Here is a 17,221-nt window from a genome sequence, read left to right on the forward strand (position 1 = left end):
CTCAGTAATTTCACACATACCACCTACGGCTAAGCAATGCTCTGTTCTAGTGGGTGTGTTTATGGTTAAAATTATTGACATGCAGAGGGTACCACTTCCCCAAATTTACTGGCTATATGTTCATGTTTCACTCTGTACTAAATAATATTGGCCATAGATGGATAGATCTTTTGCTTAGAACAATGAGCTGGGAGATATCTAGCTGGAAGTCATACTTTGATCCTGGCCTGTACACAGGTAGACTTCCCAAGAAGTTGGAAATGCTTATGGCATGATAATGAACAACTCTGACCAGGGCCATGTTTTTACAGTGAAAACTTGCCTCTGTCAGCACCTACTGTCCCGGATGGTAAATCCATCCACTGGCGATATGCTATCTTATCCTGGCAGGTTGAGGACAGGCTTTCCATCAGAGTGAATTAAGTCTTCAAAGTGGCTGGAGAATTTTGAAGAGCTCAAGAGAAAAACTCTAAACTAGAGGTAGGCAACCTTGGCACTCCGGGTAAGCATTAACCCTTTTCTCTACCGCAATGGTAGTCAAACTACAGCCTTCCAGCTATGGTGAAATTATAAATCCCAATCTTGTCTCTGCCTCTGGGAGTCATGCCTGTGTGGTCGTCAGAGTCTTGTAGTTCCACAACAGCTAGAATGCCATTAGTGCTTCCCCCTTTGCGCTAAACTATGAGCAAACCACTTAGGAAGGATTAGTGAAGCTCTGATTTAGCTTTTGATCATCTTCGCAATAATTTACGATTTTTATATAAATCATTCTGTAGATTTTAGCTGGTTAGTGGTCAGTAGTCACCATTAGTGTAAATGTCAAATAGCTGTTCCAGCATGGCAATATGACTAGGAACCCTGCCTTCCTTCAGAAACATTACAGCGGGGCAGGAGTGTAACTATATATCTGAGGATCCAGCAAGAAGAATTATGGAAACCCGGGAGTATAGCCAGCTGCATGGCAGTATAAACCCAAGATGCAGTAATGTAATTTTTGTTTTATGTGCCTGGACCTTCAAAATAAGGTCTTATACCATGATTATACCAAGCCATATTAAACCAATGTACAGCGTTAGTTTGATTTCTTAAATTGATCCAATACCTACATACGGTGATATGCAGATTTTTTCTTGTATTAAATACTAGCAAGTTACCCAATCAAACAGTGCAAAGAGAAAAGCACTTAAGGCAATGTCTATAGTGACCAGTCAGAACAAAATCTTGCACACCCCTAAATTGGTGGCGATGGTTAATTAAGATCTGTACTTAGCTACTTGTTATTGAATGTTGTATATCCAATTCTATAACCTAACATGATGAACATGAGTATTAAATCATAGGGAATATGTTTGGTACTTTATACAACAAAGTACATATAGTTTAAATTACCAGTAACTATATGCTTTTTCTATCTAGTGGCATGATGCTCCTCCAATTATCTGCACCCTGTGTGGTTCTGTTGCCAGCTGTAAGTAGAAGTTATTTGTTCCATTCAATACACTGAAAGATCATCTGGCCTCCAGGCAAAGGTAGCAGAAGTAATGAGAGGAGATCACCCAAGCAGCGAAAATGGATCTACATATAATTGCTGCAAAGAAAGTATTTATTGCGAGTAAAGATTCTGTTTAAAGGGGATATTTAAGGCATTTTTATCTATCTACTGAAACATTTCCCTCAAGAAGCACTAGAACACTACTGCTCATTTAGTAACTAATTTAAAATGCTAATTTAAATATTTTGTTGTAGGAGAAGAAGGTGATTTACAATTTCAGAGATATGTATATAGGCAATTACCTTCACCGCCTTTGGAGTTCCTCTTGTCTCTTTTCTTTTTGTTCCTGGAGGAGCTTCTTTTGACCTTGGAATCATCAGAAGTGTGGACATGAGTAGCCGATTCTGAAGATTTGTTTACAGATTCATCAGTTAACGGGTTCTCTTCAGTATGTGGGGCAGTGCCTGGTGACCCATTTGTGGAAGCATCAGGAGGACCACTGTTATGAACGTGTGTCCCATTTGTCTGATCTGGTGAGGGAACACCAGAAGTTCCAATCTTTTCATCAGAACAGACATCAGTGTTTTCATTGTTAAGTGCTGATGTGGAAATGTTGACAGTCCCTTTATCCTGAATTGGTGGGGAAACCTCTACAGTTTCATCATTCTTATGTGCTGAGGACATTTCAGCCATGCTAACCTCCTCAGCTAACCCTGAATTAATAAACACATTCCCACTGATCTTTTCCTCCAAAGAATTTGGTATTGTGTCCCGAGTTGTTGGCATACCATCAGCCATGGCTTTATCTTCCTTAGAAGGCACCTCAGTCGAATTATTGTTTGATTGGCCATCAACCACTGAATTTTCACGTCCTAAAGAATCTTTAACTGAAGTATTTATTTGATCATGTGCACCCTGGAGGTTGTTATTATTCAGAATATCCGTGTTTTTCGAGTCTACTTCACCTGACTGGCAATGACTTGTCTCAGATGCACAAGTACCCTCAGGAGATAATACATTGCTTTGCATATGTTTTTGAGAATTCAGTGTTGTATCTTCTTGGCATCCAACAGTACTTTTATTCTTTGGGGTAACAGCTTCAGAAGACTGATTCTGTATACCGCCTGGAAGACTTTCTTTTTCCAGTTTGTCATCGTTAGTGAAATTTGTGTCTGGATCCAAGACAACAGTCTGTACGTCATCCGTGTTCCCCACACAATTTTTAGTGTCTTGGCTTGTAGGAAATGAAGGTTCTTCTACTTTATCATGGCCTATTGGCTTATTATGACCCACATTATCTTTGTCGTCAGTTTTATCAGCTAGCGAAGATGATTTAGAAACACTTTCATCAACTGATGTGGAGGGAGTGTCACTAGTGGTCTGTTTTGCATCTCCATTTAATATTTGCACAGGTTTGCCTTTATAAAAACAAGACCAAAAAGTTTTAGTGGATTCATAACACCAATAAGCGCTCACATTAACATGCGGCACCAAGCAATTAGTATTTGCCACTGGGCATGCAATAAAGCTAAGGAATGCATTTTAGAAGCAGAAATCAAACAAGTTAGTTTATTTCCTGGCATGCGGAGATCTACACAAGATATTCATATCATATCAAGGACAGACAACATAGCAAAATCAATTTTATTTTTTAGCATGCAAATGATTGGTTTTCAGCAAATTACACAAAGAAATCATCTTGCATATCTTAATCTGAAATGTAATCTTATCTACAAAATAAACATGACTATTCTGAACAATGACACTGGTCTTTTCTTTCTTTTTTTTTTTTTTTTTACAAAATAATACATTTTATTCCATCTTCTGTACCATCTGTTTAATTTTTGTACAAAATTAGATTCAATCAATACATATGGAAATATATTTTTCTCTTGCCACTAAACCTTTCTAGTCTGGTGTATCTGATTTATTTTATGGTCTACCTCTCACAAAAATGGAAGCTGCAATCTTGTGGGTTGCCCAAACACTCAAAAGGGATAAGGAATGTCACGGAGACAGGATATAGATGACCAACCTGTTTACAAAAATCTAATGTGACCATTTTATATGATACCTTACCAAAAATGTTTTTTGTCTTATGTCAGTCCCAAAGTCTGTTCTTTGCAATAGACTAAATGGACACAACACCCTTGTTGAGCAAAAGCAAAAAGATAAACTTGCACAGAATGCATATTAGACTAAAGAGCAATTACGTTCATAAAAAATACTTAAGTTTTGAGTTAATTGGCGCAGTTTTATTTTCCAAATCTTCACTGCTGTATCTACTGCCGTACAACACTTAGCTTGGGTTTTAAGCAGATCTAAGTGGGTAATTGACCTGCAAAGTCAATTCCAATTCCGGTTGGGTATCCACCTAGCAGCCACATGATACAGTATTTATTATGGCCTTCTACTGGCTTCTCCATGAGAATATATAGGCTCTTCTATTGGGCCAATCACAACAGTGGAAAAGGTTGAAACTGACCTGTTATAGCTATGCAATGGGTAATGGACAAATTCTTCCAGCTAGGGTTGCAGAACAAAATTGAAGGACCAACGGAGGATCAAATCCCTCCCAGCTCCTCCAAAAATGTAAAAACTCTTTTAGGTGGACTATCCTTCAAAATAAGACTAACAATTGTTGCAAATTTGTGCAAAGAAGTGCTTTACTGGGTGACATGTTTCTTCTCAAAAGAGAAAATTAACAAAAACAACCTCCTTGCACAGTTACTTTTTGCATATGGCTCAACAATGCTAGCACCCAAACAAGACCTCAAGCTTATGGCAATCACCCACAGTAAGGTTTACAGACAGAGCACCCTATATATTTTTGGCTGTCCCCAAAACCATTATTTAAAAATCTAAAAGAAATATTGTTTTCCGTACATAATTTTTCGCACAATGTATTTGCTTCAGTCGAAGACTATTAACCAATGAAAATGCATTGTGGGAAAGGAAATATGTTGCTACTATGACATAAGGGTAGCAGGTACTTTCCCCTTGCTGACTTTGTCAGTGCGTCACTACTGCAAATTTGTAGGGGCATACGGGTGATCCCTGTATTTCAAATATTAGTAAGTAAGAAAAGAACATGATTAGTAAAACAATGCACATGCAGAGCCTACACAACTTTGCAAGCAAGCAAATTTTAGAAGACTAACAGCGGCAGCATGCAAACAAGCTCATAAGCACGTAGTCCAGAAAAGCTTGTAGGGAAAGTCACTAGTCTCTTTTCAGCGTATAGCTCGGGTAGTGTGATCTCACAGGTGAGACAGCAGATCTCATACCTAATTCTGGAGGTTTTGTGCCTAAATCATTTGTAGAAGCTCTGTTGGCTGCATCAGCTTCCAACTTGTTTTTTGCAGTCTTGCGTAGCTGGAATCCTTTTTTGATATCTGCCAGCAGAGCGTCGATAATGCAGCCTTCTTCCAACTTTGCAGCACCTTTTCGAACTAGACAATGCAAATTAATAATAGAGTAAAAAAAAAAAGGCAAAAACCCAATCAAGCAATAAAAACACAATTATTCCATGAGGATGAGAATAGGCAAGGAAGACAAGTTTAATTTATTTCTTCAAATGATAAAAGTTTGTGTATTTTGGAAGTATCATGTATTGGATTGTATAGTGTGTCCCCTTCTAGCTTAAAGGTCATGGTGGATAAGTTAATGCAGACTAGTGTGAAGGTCTCCATTCCCAGTCAGCATTTCAGTAAAGCCAAACTCTCACACAATCCAGATTCCTTATAGATGCCATGTATAGAACTCTATCTAGGCAGAAACAAACTATTTTTTGAATATCATGGCAGATACTGAAGAGTTGAACCACTTAAAAGGAAAACTATGGGGTTTGGGCTTTTCCCCATAGTTCTCCTTAGGGTAACGGGAGGACACAAAACTAGCGTCCTCCCGTCACCCTAAGCTCAGTATACCACGAGCTACAGCTCGCAGTATACTGATAAGCCGCAGCTGAAGCGGATCCCGACAATTATGTCTGGATCCGCCCAGCTGCATGAGTGACAGCTGGCTCTGCCTAGCTAGAGGCAGAGCCAGCTGTACCCGTCCCCCTCCCCCGCCCGTTCCGCCAGTCAGCGCTGGAGGATCGGAGCGGGGAGGGGGGAATCCAGCCACTCCCCTGTCACGGCAGAGAGCTGTGACAGGATCGAGAAGTGAGCGAACGCCGGTATGTGTTCGCTCACCTCCTGATCTACTGAGCCGACCTGCGACAGTCTCATTGTCACAGGTCGGCTAGAACTGTGAGGTGAGTGAAAAGCACTCACCTCATAGTTCTCCTTTAATGGCATTGACATCTCTTGGGGAACCCAGTGGCACAATCTCTGCTCTGGAATACTAGGTCTGCATACTTGCCATGGATAGTATAATGGGGGCTCACCCTTTCCATTAGAGATTACATTTTATAGAAGTAGTAGTGTAGTGGTGATGCTGCTAGGTGGTTGAGAACATCAAAAGCTCGGGAGGATCAGAAGAGGATCTATAGCATAGGAATCTTTTCACTGAAGCCCTTAAAGTATACAAACCCAGCAGGTTATTAAGCCCAGTTTCTCTCCTTTTCTGAAACATATTATTTTGGGTGGACTGTTCCCTTAATATTACCCTTTTCAAAATACATGAAAAAGGATTTTATATGTCTACCGGTGTAATATGCTTACTTTAAAGGCTTATTGCTTTCTCAAAAGCAGTGATGCCACGGAAAATTAAAATAATATCTGAGTGAAATGATTTAGGGTCTATTTATGCTACAACATGATACTTAGAGCACCAGCGGGAAAAGTAGATTTTTATTTTATGGAAATACAAGTACTAGTAAAGTTAACTAGTAAACTTTCTTTTCAGAAAGTGTAGGAAATGTGCACAGAAACAGGAAAATCTCTGCTCTATAAAAATGGAGGAACCTCTCATTCATGTAACAATTGCCACAACACTGAACCTTTCAAGAACTTTCCATGAAACATGGATGATTGCCTTCAAAACAGTAATAGAATCTCCATCCTCCCTAGGGGGGAAAAAAAATGATCCTTCACAGAGGTCACAGAGAGTCTCTGACAAGTTCAGAGCAACAAAGTGCAAGTGCAAGTAACAAACACACTAAGGTCCCTTTCACAGTGGTTGATCAGGAGGGGATCTGTGCACAGATCCGCTCCTGATCAGAGCAGTATGGATCGGATGTTGCCACTTACGATAGTGGAAAAAACGGAAATGATCAGAGCCCGTGTCAGTCTATGGGGAATGGGATGTAAACAGATATGTGTCTTACCCCTGATGTGATTACCCCCTATCTGACACGAGCAGGTCCGTCAAAATAGAACACTGTTCCATTTGTTTTCCCGGACCTGGCTGTAATTGAGGGTAACCAGGTGTAAACGGACCCTCAACCATTTCCTCATGGCTGCCCGTAGACTAGCAATGGGGCCAAGACTGGGTCCGCCTTAAAAGCTGACAGTTGCCGTCTAGTAATTTTACCCTACATTCTGTTCTGATCACCAAGCTCCCATATTAACAGTGACTGATGGAGCACTGCTTAACTCTTAAAGAAGGTCAAAAACAATAGAGGTAACATTTGAAAATGTACCCCAACCCCAGCACACCTGGGCACTCAATTTGGTCAAATCTTTAAAATACGGCTGCAAAGTTTGGCAGACTGGAAAGGTTTAGCATCTGTGCCACCTATGGATCGCACATGGGACTAACGGAGGAGTACTCACTCAATGGATGTTCCAGGCTATACAGGAACTCAGCAAAAACAATATTTTACCATAAGGGGAAAAAAAAGATCGGCTATAGACAATGGACCATCTAATCTTCATTCATTCATTACATCCATCTTATTATTTCTTGTCTACAAATGGATGTACTGCTCGGCTTTCTAGGATTAATGACCGCAGGACCACAATGACATTCATACATTGCTTAGGCAGAGTTCTAATAGTATGACTCACTGATTTTTCCATTTTCACCCTTCTGTCGCTTGGCTTCTTCCTCTTCCAGTTGCTTTTTCCTTTTCTCAGCCTTAGCCGCCTGGTCCTTTCTATCTTTATTTTCCTACAATTAAAACATATTTAAGTGGTCATGCAATGATATGCTGTCAAACAAAGCAGGAGTGCTGACAATTTTCGGTAGACGGAAACCACAAGGGAACAATGAAGCCTGCAAAACCAAATCCCCCCCAGCAGATCCCATCACACCATTGCAGCCACCTACCCCACGGCATAACTTATGTGGAATCACAGCACACCAGCACGCTACAGGACAGGAGGCTGAAGCAGTGGGTGGCTTGGGGCATCTGTTGAAGTCCAATAGCAGGGCCTGTGTGCATATTGCCAGTTCACACTCTAACATTTATTCTCATGCACAAAGTTTTCAAGACAATTCCGTTTTCTATGGTCTGATATAGCAAAAGAGAAGCTCTTGATCTCATTTTCAGATATTCATAGAACAGCTTCAGAATCTTGTTGTTTTTCAAGACATTGAGCAGGCAAAACAGATCAAACTACCCCAGGAGAATGCAAAAAGTTCACATTATAGTTAGAGATATGAATTTTATTCACCTGGCTGCAGCTGATTGGACAGCAGTGGAAGGAGCTTCCTTCCAGCTTCAGAGGAGCTCAGGTCCAGACGGGGTTCAGTCCGAACTTGTTCTCATCTTTAATTTATGACACTGCAAGATATTTGAGCTGCAGAATGCAGTTGTGCCCCTTAAAAATAGCTAAATAAACAGCTAAATAAACCCTTTGAACTGCAACACAACTGATTGGCTTCTTGTGCTGCCTCCCCCTTCTTAGAGTTTCTGCTATACAGGAACAGCAAGATGCTGATACCAAGACAAAATCAGGTACATATACTGCTTGCGTTTAAAAAGGACATTTAAATGGAATTGTTAATGATTACAGAGAGATATTTGCGTCTTTTACAGGTGCCTGGAGTTCAGCTGTTACTACTCTAGATCAGACTGCATGCAGCCGGTTTATTATGAGTTTATCTACTTATCAGTGCACATTAGCAAAATGTTGTATAATGAGGCATAGAAAAGAAAGGAGAAAAGGCTTCATGCCTAGCATTATACTGTTCACTCACTGTTAACACTGTGTACCTGGCCACACTACATTAAATACTTCAAGCGTCTCTAAATCCAAGATCAGCTTTGAATAGAGTGGTGAGGTGTTAGAACCCCCTTCAGTTCTTTTTATTGTATGTGTCCCCATTAGAGTGGGTGAATCTCCATGTCAGGGACTATTTGGCTTGGTTGGCACTATCACTGGGACTAAAAGTGAAAATGTAAAATTTAGCATTGGCCTTATAACAAATAGAGGGGAAATCTTCCACTGGGGACACCTGTTCTTTTGGCAATTGCCTCAGAGGGCATTTCCCTTGCTTTGGAGAGATTTCTCACTCCCTGTTGTGTCTACAGGACAGGAACTGAATTCTCCCAAATGGGACACAGATGGCAAACAGAAAAACCTGACAGGGGTTTAAACCTACTCTATCCAAAATGAAAATCCCTCTAAAGCAGCGGTTCCCAACCTTTTTTTAGGCACGGCACCCTTTAAAAAGTATGCAAAATCTTGAGGCACCCCAATGTAAATGCATTATTTTTTGCAATCCCACCGCACTGGAACGCAAGGCATTTTATTACCACGCGTTCCTGTGCGGCCGATCGTACTGCGGGCGTGTCTGCAGTGCCATAGACTTGAATGGCACAACCACGCCCCCTCCCGCCCCAGAATGCAAGGAGACTTTATGTATGCGTTCCCTTGCATTCTGGGCACGGGACATTGTGGTAGGCGTGTGGGCTGGTGGAAACAAGCCCTAAAGAAGGACCCCATGCAAAATCATCAAAGTGCTCCCTTACAATCAAGATTCCCCTCCTTCACATCAGAGTCACCCTTTGCACCTGTTGTCCCATTTTAGGGCACCCCTGAGGAGGCCAGGAGGCACACCTGTGTTCCGTGGCACCCTTGTTGAGAGAGGCTGCTCTCAAAGTATTAAAGGAGAACTATGGGGTTAAGTCTTTTCCCCATAGTTCTCCTTAGGGTAACAGGAGGACATAAACTAGCGTCATGCCTCTACTTGGGAGCATTTCGTCAGTAATGTCTATGGCTTTTTTAATTTGCAGCCCTCACTGCTATCAGAACGTTGTCTCCCAACCCCTGGAACAAGAACCCCAAGAGTAACTTCTGGTTTTTATAGCATGGACAGTGCAAAACCAGCATGATACTCCCTCCCTTGCTTAGCAACTAAAAGCATAATAAAAAAACCTTGTTTTCTGATGCCCCTGGAAGGCGCCACCTGAGATAACAATGTCCCTGTGGCTCAGGATCAGAACAAGCTCTCAAGGGCAGGGCCCTCCTTACCATCTTGTCTTGAATTGTATTGTGATTGTAATGTCTTCCTTATATTGTAAAGCGCTGTGCAAACTGTTGGCGCTATATAAATACTGTATATAAATAATAATACCTGAATAGACTTTTCATATTGCTCCTTCACATCATTCTCTGAATTGCAAACTTTATTCTGCAGATCCTTCAGTCTTTTTTGATTGGCACTGGTTTCAGAGTATAGATTGTCTATATTGATCCTATCAAAAGAAAATTGAAGTTTCAAAGCATAATTAAGAAAATCAAGTAATTCAGGCAGACAACATGCAGGAAAAAACAAAAGCAAAAATGGTTTGAACGGAACAAACAATTTCTACATAGAGGCAGCTTACTCTGCACAAGGAAGAACCTCTAAGCACAGCGAACCTTATCCACCTCTGATAAAATCCTGACAACTACTGGATTACGATTTTAGGAGAAACAGGGAGGTATGGGTAAGACCAGCATAGCTGAACAAAGAGACCCCGTCAAGAACTTAACATTTTGTAGGTAAAAGCACAGAAAATTAACTATTTTAAATGCTTACTTGCAGCATTTTTCCATTCCATAAATACATTTCTTATTAACTTGCAATGTGTGTATAGGCTTACTAGCAAATTTGACTCCTTCCCTCTTCTGGAAGTATCTAATTAAAAAGGAGAACTATAGGGTTAAGGCTTTTCCCCATAGTTCTCCTTAGGGTAACAGGAAGACACAAACTAGCGTCCTCCCATCACCCTAGGCTCAGTGTACCGCGAGTATACTGAGACGCCGCAGTATACCGCTAGCTGCTGCTCGCGGTATACTGAGATTCCCCAGCTGAAGCGGATCCTGACAATTATGCCTGGATCCGCCCAGCTGCGTGACTGACAGCTGGCTCTGCCTATCTAGAGGCAGAGCCAGCTGTACCCGCCCCGTCCGGCCAGTTAGCGCTGGCGGATCGGAGGGGGAAATCCAGCCCCTCCCCTGCCACGGCAGAGAGCAGTGACAGGATTGAGAGGTGAGCGAACGCCGGTATGTGTTCCCTCACCTCCCGATCTACTGAGCCGACCTGTGACAGTCTCATTGTCACAGGTCGGCTAGAACTATGAGGTGAGTGAAAAGCACTCACCTCATAGTTCTCCTTTAATCTCCGGCTCAGCTGCTCTTCCCCTCCTGGCAGGCACTAAAACAGGTACAACCAAGCAAAACCATAAAATCTTCCCATATATCAAACGTTTAACCACAACCAGAGGTATGAAGTATGGCTAAAGCATTTCCCGAGATAATGTTATCTCCTTCAGAGCCATGTGGCCCCAGAAACGTGTTAGCCACATTATGTACTGCTGGCTACATTCAGTTGTTTGATCTATGTGAAAATGTTATGGCTTTGGCATCATTGTGCCCGTTTTAGTCTAACTGTGGGTTTAACCAGCGATTAATTCCTTTACTCTTCTACCTTTTTATAAATATTTTATAACAAATATATATTTCACAAGGACAAGGCACTTTGTCCAGTCTTCTGTAGCAGCCTGTGGTTTGAGCTGCCCATCCTCTGAGAAGTTTGGACATTAAATGGTGGTCTAGTGTGGTTGCATTAGGGCAGTTGTTGCTAGCACTGTGGATCAATACAAGAAAAAAAATCACAGGGCATAGTCAGAAATACAATTGGATTTGTTTACTCATATCTATAATGAAGATCTGATGAAGCAACCCTACGGAAATCACTGAATCCGGCTGAGGAAGCTGCTACAGTCCGGTTCTACCTAGGCTTTTCTAATAAGAAAGCCTAGCACTGCATGCGGTTTTGTTTTTTTTACAAGACGACTGCATGCCTTCACCTCCAAGATAAGGTAATGCTGGGGATGCAAACAATTATGCCCAGCTATGAACCATTACAAAAAAAAAATAATCCAAATATCCTCTACTATCCATGGTCAGGTATATTTCCATGGGAAATCAATATACATTCTGTTGGGATACAATGATGGCAGGTTAGACTGGGCTTTGCAACCTGAAAGAGAACCATCTAAAAAAATAAACATTCAAAAACTGGTAAATCAAAACATTATGAGTTATTAGAAAAAGAAAGGCAAATTAGGTTTGTTTTCAGACCATCTCTCTCTAATTAAAAGTCTTTATGGAGCCCTACAATGAAGAGGGAAGGGGAGGAAGATAAGGGGACTAAAGTCACCAAACTCAAAGAGCTGCAGGAGTCATTTAAACTATTAAAGGATAACTCCACAAATTAAAACCAATCTTTAAAATACATGACTATAGCATATATAATTGCTGCACAAGCCAATTTGTAATTTAAGGTTATGATAAAATTACATTTCCATATAAAACTGCAGCTGCTGTAATGTTCTAAATCTGTCAAAAAAATTCAATGCAATATTGTGACCTATATTGTGATTGAGGCATAGCGTACACAGTTGGTGTACAGTACTCACCAAGAAATGTCACTTCCTGCCAATCTGTGATTGGCTGAGATACAGGCATAATGTTTGCCATCCAGCGTAATAAGAATTAAATTTTTTGCGAGATGCTCCCTAAGGGTTAATTACTTATAAAGGGACGCCTACACTGCATCTTTCCCTATTACAACACAGGAAGCCCACCAGGTGGTTATAATGAACCCAGAGCCTCCCATTCAGTAAATCAGATTGGAAAGGACATGCTGCAACAAACCTTAAAAATGCATTCAAGTATCCTAATTATTATCACCCATGTATCATATTATCACTCGGCTGTAGATCCTCAAATCATCTCTGAATTGGTGCGGACACTGTCCTTCCTTCTGGAGGGTGGCTACTTTTGTTCTCCATGGTCCCTGTGTGTGTTGTAAAGTAGCCATCGCTCCAAGATCACTGCCAGGATGGACTACAATCTCAATACTAATTAGTAAACTAAACGTGAAATTGTAAACTATCGCACGAGCGAGCTTGGAGCGGTGACTACGTTACAACATACACAGTGACCATGGGGAACAAAGTTAGTCACACCCCAAAAGAAAGGACAGTGTCAGCAGGAATTTAGAGATGATTGGAGGATCTACAGCTGAGTAATACACAAATAAGATTCATTTTTGTTAATAGTTAAGGATCTTGAATGCATTTTTAAGATTTAACTCCTGAGTTTAGTGTCACTTTAAGCTCTGTGAAAAGGATTTTGCCAGCAAAGCAGTTAAGATTAGCCTGGTAAACATGTAAAAGGGAGCCTAGAGTTCCATCCTCTAAATAAAAAAAAAAATAGGTCAATATAAAATAATAGTCATATGAAGTACTACAATTAAGCTCACTTAAAGATGTACAAACACATTTACACACTATACATATATATATTCTGTTTAAGTAATTCTGTAAACAATAATGTACATCTTACCCAGCAGCTTTAGAAACCTTCTCAAGATCATTTGGAAGCTCAATAAGATCGGTGTGATTTACTTCTATTTCCTGCAATCAGAGATAATTTGTGAAGTCAGTAACATTTATAGCGTAGAATTAATTCTCTAAGTAGCTCTAAGCCTGGAAGGGCTGTTCAGTTTCACACAGCCTTAAAAAGGAGAACTATGGGGTCAGTGTTTTTCCCCATAGTTCTCCTTAGGGTAACGGGAGGACACAAACTAGCGTCCTCCCGTCACCCTAAGCTCAATATACCGCGAGCTACAGCCTTCTCCTTTAGGGTGCCCATACACCTGACGATTATCGTATGATAATCGGCAGGTATATGGGCAGCGTGTGACCTCTACTACTGTAAGGTCGCACGACATTTGTCTTCCGAGCACGCTTGAAAACCTGCCGAAAATCGTCCGATTTTCCAGGGCTTAGTGGCGTGCTCGGGAGACGAATGCCGCACGGGCCGGTGTGCGCAAGCGCACACTGCCCGCTCAGCACTGCAATCATCTGAAGCCCTCCCCTCAGGGGGGCGGGCTTGCGATGATCGCAAGTACGATCTGCCTGTCCAAGATAGGCAGATCGTACGAAATTTTAAATGACCTTACAACCATCGCAAGACAAAAGTCGAGCGATGGTTGTAAGGTGTATGGACAGCTTTAGATAGGCAGTATTTGCTAAACATGAGCATTTTATATTAGGATTGGACTTTTTTGTGTGAAGAAATTTTCTTTGGCCTTGAGAATGTAAACAGGCTATTTACAAAATCAAAAGTACAACAAACAAAAATAAGAAAAAAAAACTAATAGCAATGGATAAGTCTACTTTTTTTTCTGTTCTAGATGTTGTCCACTGCAACCAAATTGTACTACAAAATAAAAACGGACTACATCGGATTGGTTGGTTTTGGCGTGTTTGCATTTTATTCTTGTCTTTTTTTTTTTACTTTTGTTTTTCTATCGAGAGACCTCACCTCCAGAATATGGTGCAGCAGAGTTATGCGGGTTTGGTTTGCCTTCGTTTCTGTCAGCTTCAATAAAGTGCTCATTTTAAATCCATTTGCATTTCCAGTGTGACTTCCCTAGAATGTGATAGCAGAAAGATCCAGTCAGTCAATAACATGCTTTATTCATTTCAATGTAAAGCACACACTATCCCATAAACATCTATGTAAGACTTCATAACGCAATTATGATCGGGTGAAGGTGATGGAATCACCCGTAGGGCTATACATGCTTTGGGGTATGTTCTTAAAGAGGAACTTTACTCATATCTTCAAAATAACAACTAAAGGGGCCTTTAGAAATGTTTAGTAATGACAATCTACAAACACATACTTCTAGATAATTGCCGGCTTTGTATTCTCTGCATACCTTATTTTTCTTTTCCTCCCCATTCTTCTCACAGTAGCCATTTTTACTAAGGGCAGATTATTCAATCTTACTTTAATTCCTGGAACTCATGTGACTAGACGTGTGACCATGCACATCATCTCAGGGGAGGAAAATGCCTTTCCCTGAGATCTCGTGAGATTACATTTCCCAGCAATGCTCTGCTGATGTAACCTTCCCAGGAACAACACTTGGGCACATTGCATCACTAATGCCCAAGAGGACCAGGAAGTAGAACAGTTGCAAATAAAATAAAAATATGTTTAACTAATGAATCTAACATTGATTTTTAGTCAAAGGGGGTGAAGGTCTGCACATCACCTTGTGTCAGCACAAGACAGAAAATCTATGGTGCCTCTAGTGTTGGAGCACCAATATGGAAAGTCAATGTCACCCGACATTTAATTCAAACTTTGCGAGCAGGAAGGTTCTTTTTATTGCAGAAGAGACACACTATGCAATCAAATATTGTTCTCTTCCTCCTGATGAACTGCTTACACCGTACACTGAGCAGCACGTGGGTAAGGAGATACATTAACTCCCATGAGCATGCAGGCCTGGCCAATCAAGGTGGCTGAAGATCCCACACCCAGAAGAAGCAAAAAAGGTGCATCTACAACAAATTGCACCCCTGAAAACCAGTGACATCACTGGTTGCCAGGAGCTGGGCTTGCTAAGAGCTGGGCGGGGAGATATCTAAGGGCCATACACATCTCCCCACGCAGCTCTTAGCAACTGGGGACGCTCTTGCAGACATCCCGCCTGCATACACATCTTCCCTCATGCTCTGATTGCTAATAGCCAGGTTGGCAGTCGTGTATGGCCCTTTTATACACCTCTCCTCCCAGTTCTTAGCAATCTGGGGGTCTCTGGCCGGCGTTCCCTCAGCTCCTGGCAACCAGTGACATCATTGGTTCCCAAGAGCTGGGCGGGACGCCGGCCAGAAACATCCCTGGCTGCCATATGTGCCATACCCTGGATATACCACTGGGAAGAAGCCTGCAAGAAGATGTTGGCTCCAGTGAGGGAGCTTGCAGATGTCTCATCACTGAAGTGGAGTTACGCATCAAGTATTGGGCTTCGGTACAGAAGCTCAATACAATTTTAATATTTATGTATTCTAATGTCCGGTGTAACAAAATGAGATAATTTTTCCAAAAGCCTAGAGACCAGATACTCACATAATTCAAGAAGTTACCAACTTTCAAAACAAGCTGGCAAAAGAGTGGAAGTCTCTGACTGATGAGAATGTCTGAAAATACAAAGAAAAATACTCATTAAGAGCAACTCTGCTACCAGAAAAACACTCTGCTGCATATTACATTGTATGCAGAGAGAAATCTTTTTTTTTTAGTTCCGAGTAAAGGGTTGGACCCTTTGTCAGTCTTTCAGTGCTGTGTTCACGCTGGATTAACCCTTCTAATTTGTAGCGGACTGTTGTGATTGAGACAGTCAGATGCAATCCAAAAACTTAGAGCAAGAGGTAAGAGAACCTCCTCCCATGGAAACACAAAATGTGGGCACCTGTCCAATGGGGAAACCTGTTCCTCTGAGAATTAGGGAAAGATGGGAATTTCAATCACTTTCCTCTTATTTCCTGTTGGTTCTCCAGAATGGGAAGTGAAGGTATATTTTTTTCCAGAGGAACACAGGTAGTAAATAACCCGATATGGATTTTAACTAGGGATGCACCGATACCTGTTTCTCGGTACCGATATTTTTTTCCCGCCGACACCAGATATTGATACCGGAAGTCCCATTAAGGAAGCAGGGCAGCATGTAATGACTCTCCGCCTGGCTTCCCAATTAGCTGGGAAGCGGTCTCCATGCTCCCTCATCACCAGGTGACAAGGAAGCATGAAGCTGAATTCTGGCCAATCAGGAAGCTGGGCGGCGAGTCAATACATGGCGCCCGGCTTCCCGATTGGTCGGGAAGCCAGCTCCATGCTCCCTGGTGACGAGGGAGCATGGAGCCAAATTTCTGGACAATCAGGAAGCCGGGAAGCGTGTAATGACTCGCTGCCCGGTTTACTGATACCGGAAGTTCAGTTATCGGTATAGGCATAGGGAGCATTTGGGCGATATTGGTGCATCCCTAGTTTTAACCCTTCCCTATGTTTCAAAACAAATAAAATTATAGGTTTACATACACTTTAACAGAAGGAGTCACGCCAGCAGCAGTAATAATAGAATATGTAGAAACTAGAAAAAAACAGGATCCATTTACCATCACACGCCGAGTTGACTGTCTGAACTTTAGGCCGCAACATCTCCAGCATAACACTGGTCTCTTCACAAGCCAGCATACACTCAATCCGAAGCTGGTAGCTGCAAACATAATGCGGTATATGAAATTTAATTTTGCATTGACCATTACATTGTACAATTTACTAAAGTAAACACAATGAAAGGAATGCATTCCATAGTTCCCTCTCCCTGTGATATCACACAGTCTTTCCATTACGCTTAATCCCCAAATAATCACATTATAATCACAGTATACACATGGAATATGATGGAAATGGATGATGGAATTAGGCCATACACACGGGTGTCTAACCTAAACTAATCTCCAATCACTCAACACGCATAGCT

At 41.4% G+C, this 17,221-nt stretch overlaps 1 protein-coding gene across 1 annotated transcript in view; it reads right to left on the minus strand.

The window, feature by feature from the left end:
• Nucleotides 1-17,221, minus strand: part of LOC108786735 (inverted formin-2-like) — a 35,013-nt gene that overhangs the window by 4,889 nt on the left and 12,903 nt on the right. The window contains exons 10-17 of the mRNA XM_018556097.1: nucleotides 16,854-16,954; nucleotides 15,808-15,878; nucleotides 14,209-14,316; nucleotides 13,225-13,295; nucleotides 9,962-10,082; nucleotides 7,447-7,549; nucleotides 4,780-4,944; nucleotides 1,795-2,910 (exon numbers count right to left, since the gene is read on the minus strand). Coding sequence (XP_018411599.1) covers nucleotides 1,795-2,910; nucleotides 4,780-4,944; nucleotides 7,447-7,549; nucleotides 9,962-10,082; nucleotides 13,225-13,295; nucleotides 14,209-14,316; nucleotides 15,808-15,878; nucleotides 16,854-16,954 — 1,856 coding nt within the window. The remainder of the gene's footprint in view (nucleotides 1-1,794; nucleotides 2,911-4,779; nucleotides 4,945-7,446; nucleotides 7,550-9,961; nucleotides 10,083-13,224; nucleotides 13,296-14,208; nucleotides 14,317-15,807; nucleotides 15,879-16,853; nucleotides 16,955-17,221) is intronic.

Source organism: Nanorana parkeri, unplaced genomic scaffold (assembly GCF_000935625.1).
Source record: "Nanorana parkeri isolate BGI_ZX_2015 unplaced genomic scaffold, ASM93562v1 scaffold12, whole genome shotgun sequence".
NCBI lineage: Eukaryota > Metazoa > Chordata > Amphibia > Anura > Dicroglossidae > Nanorana > Nanorana parkeri.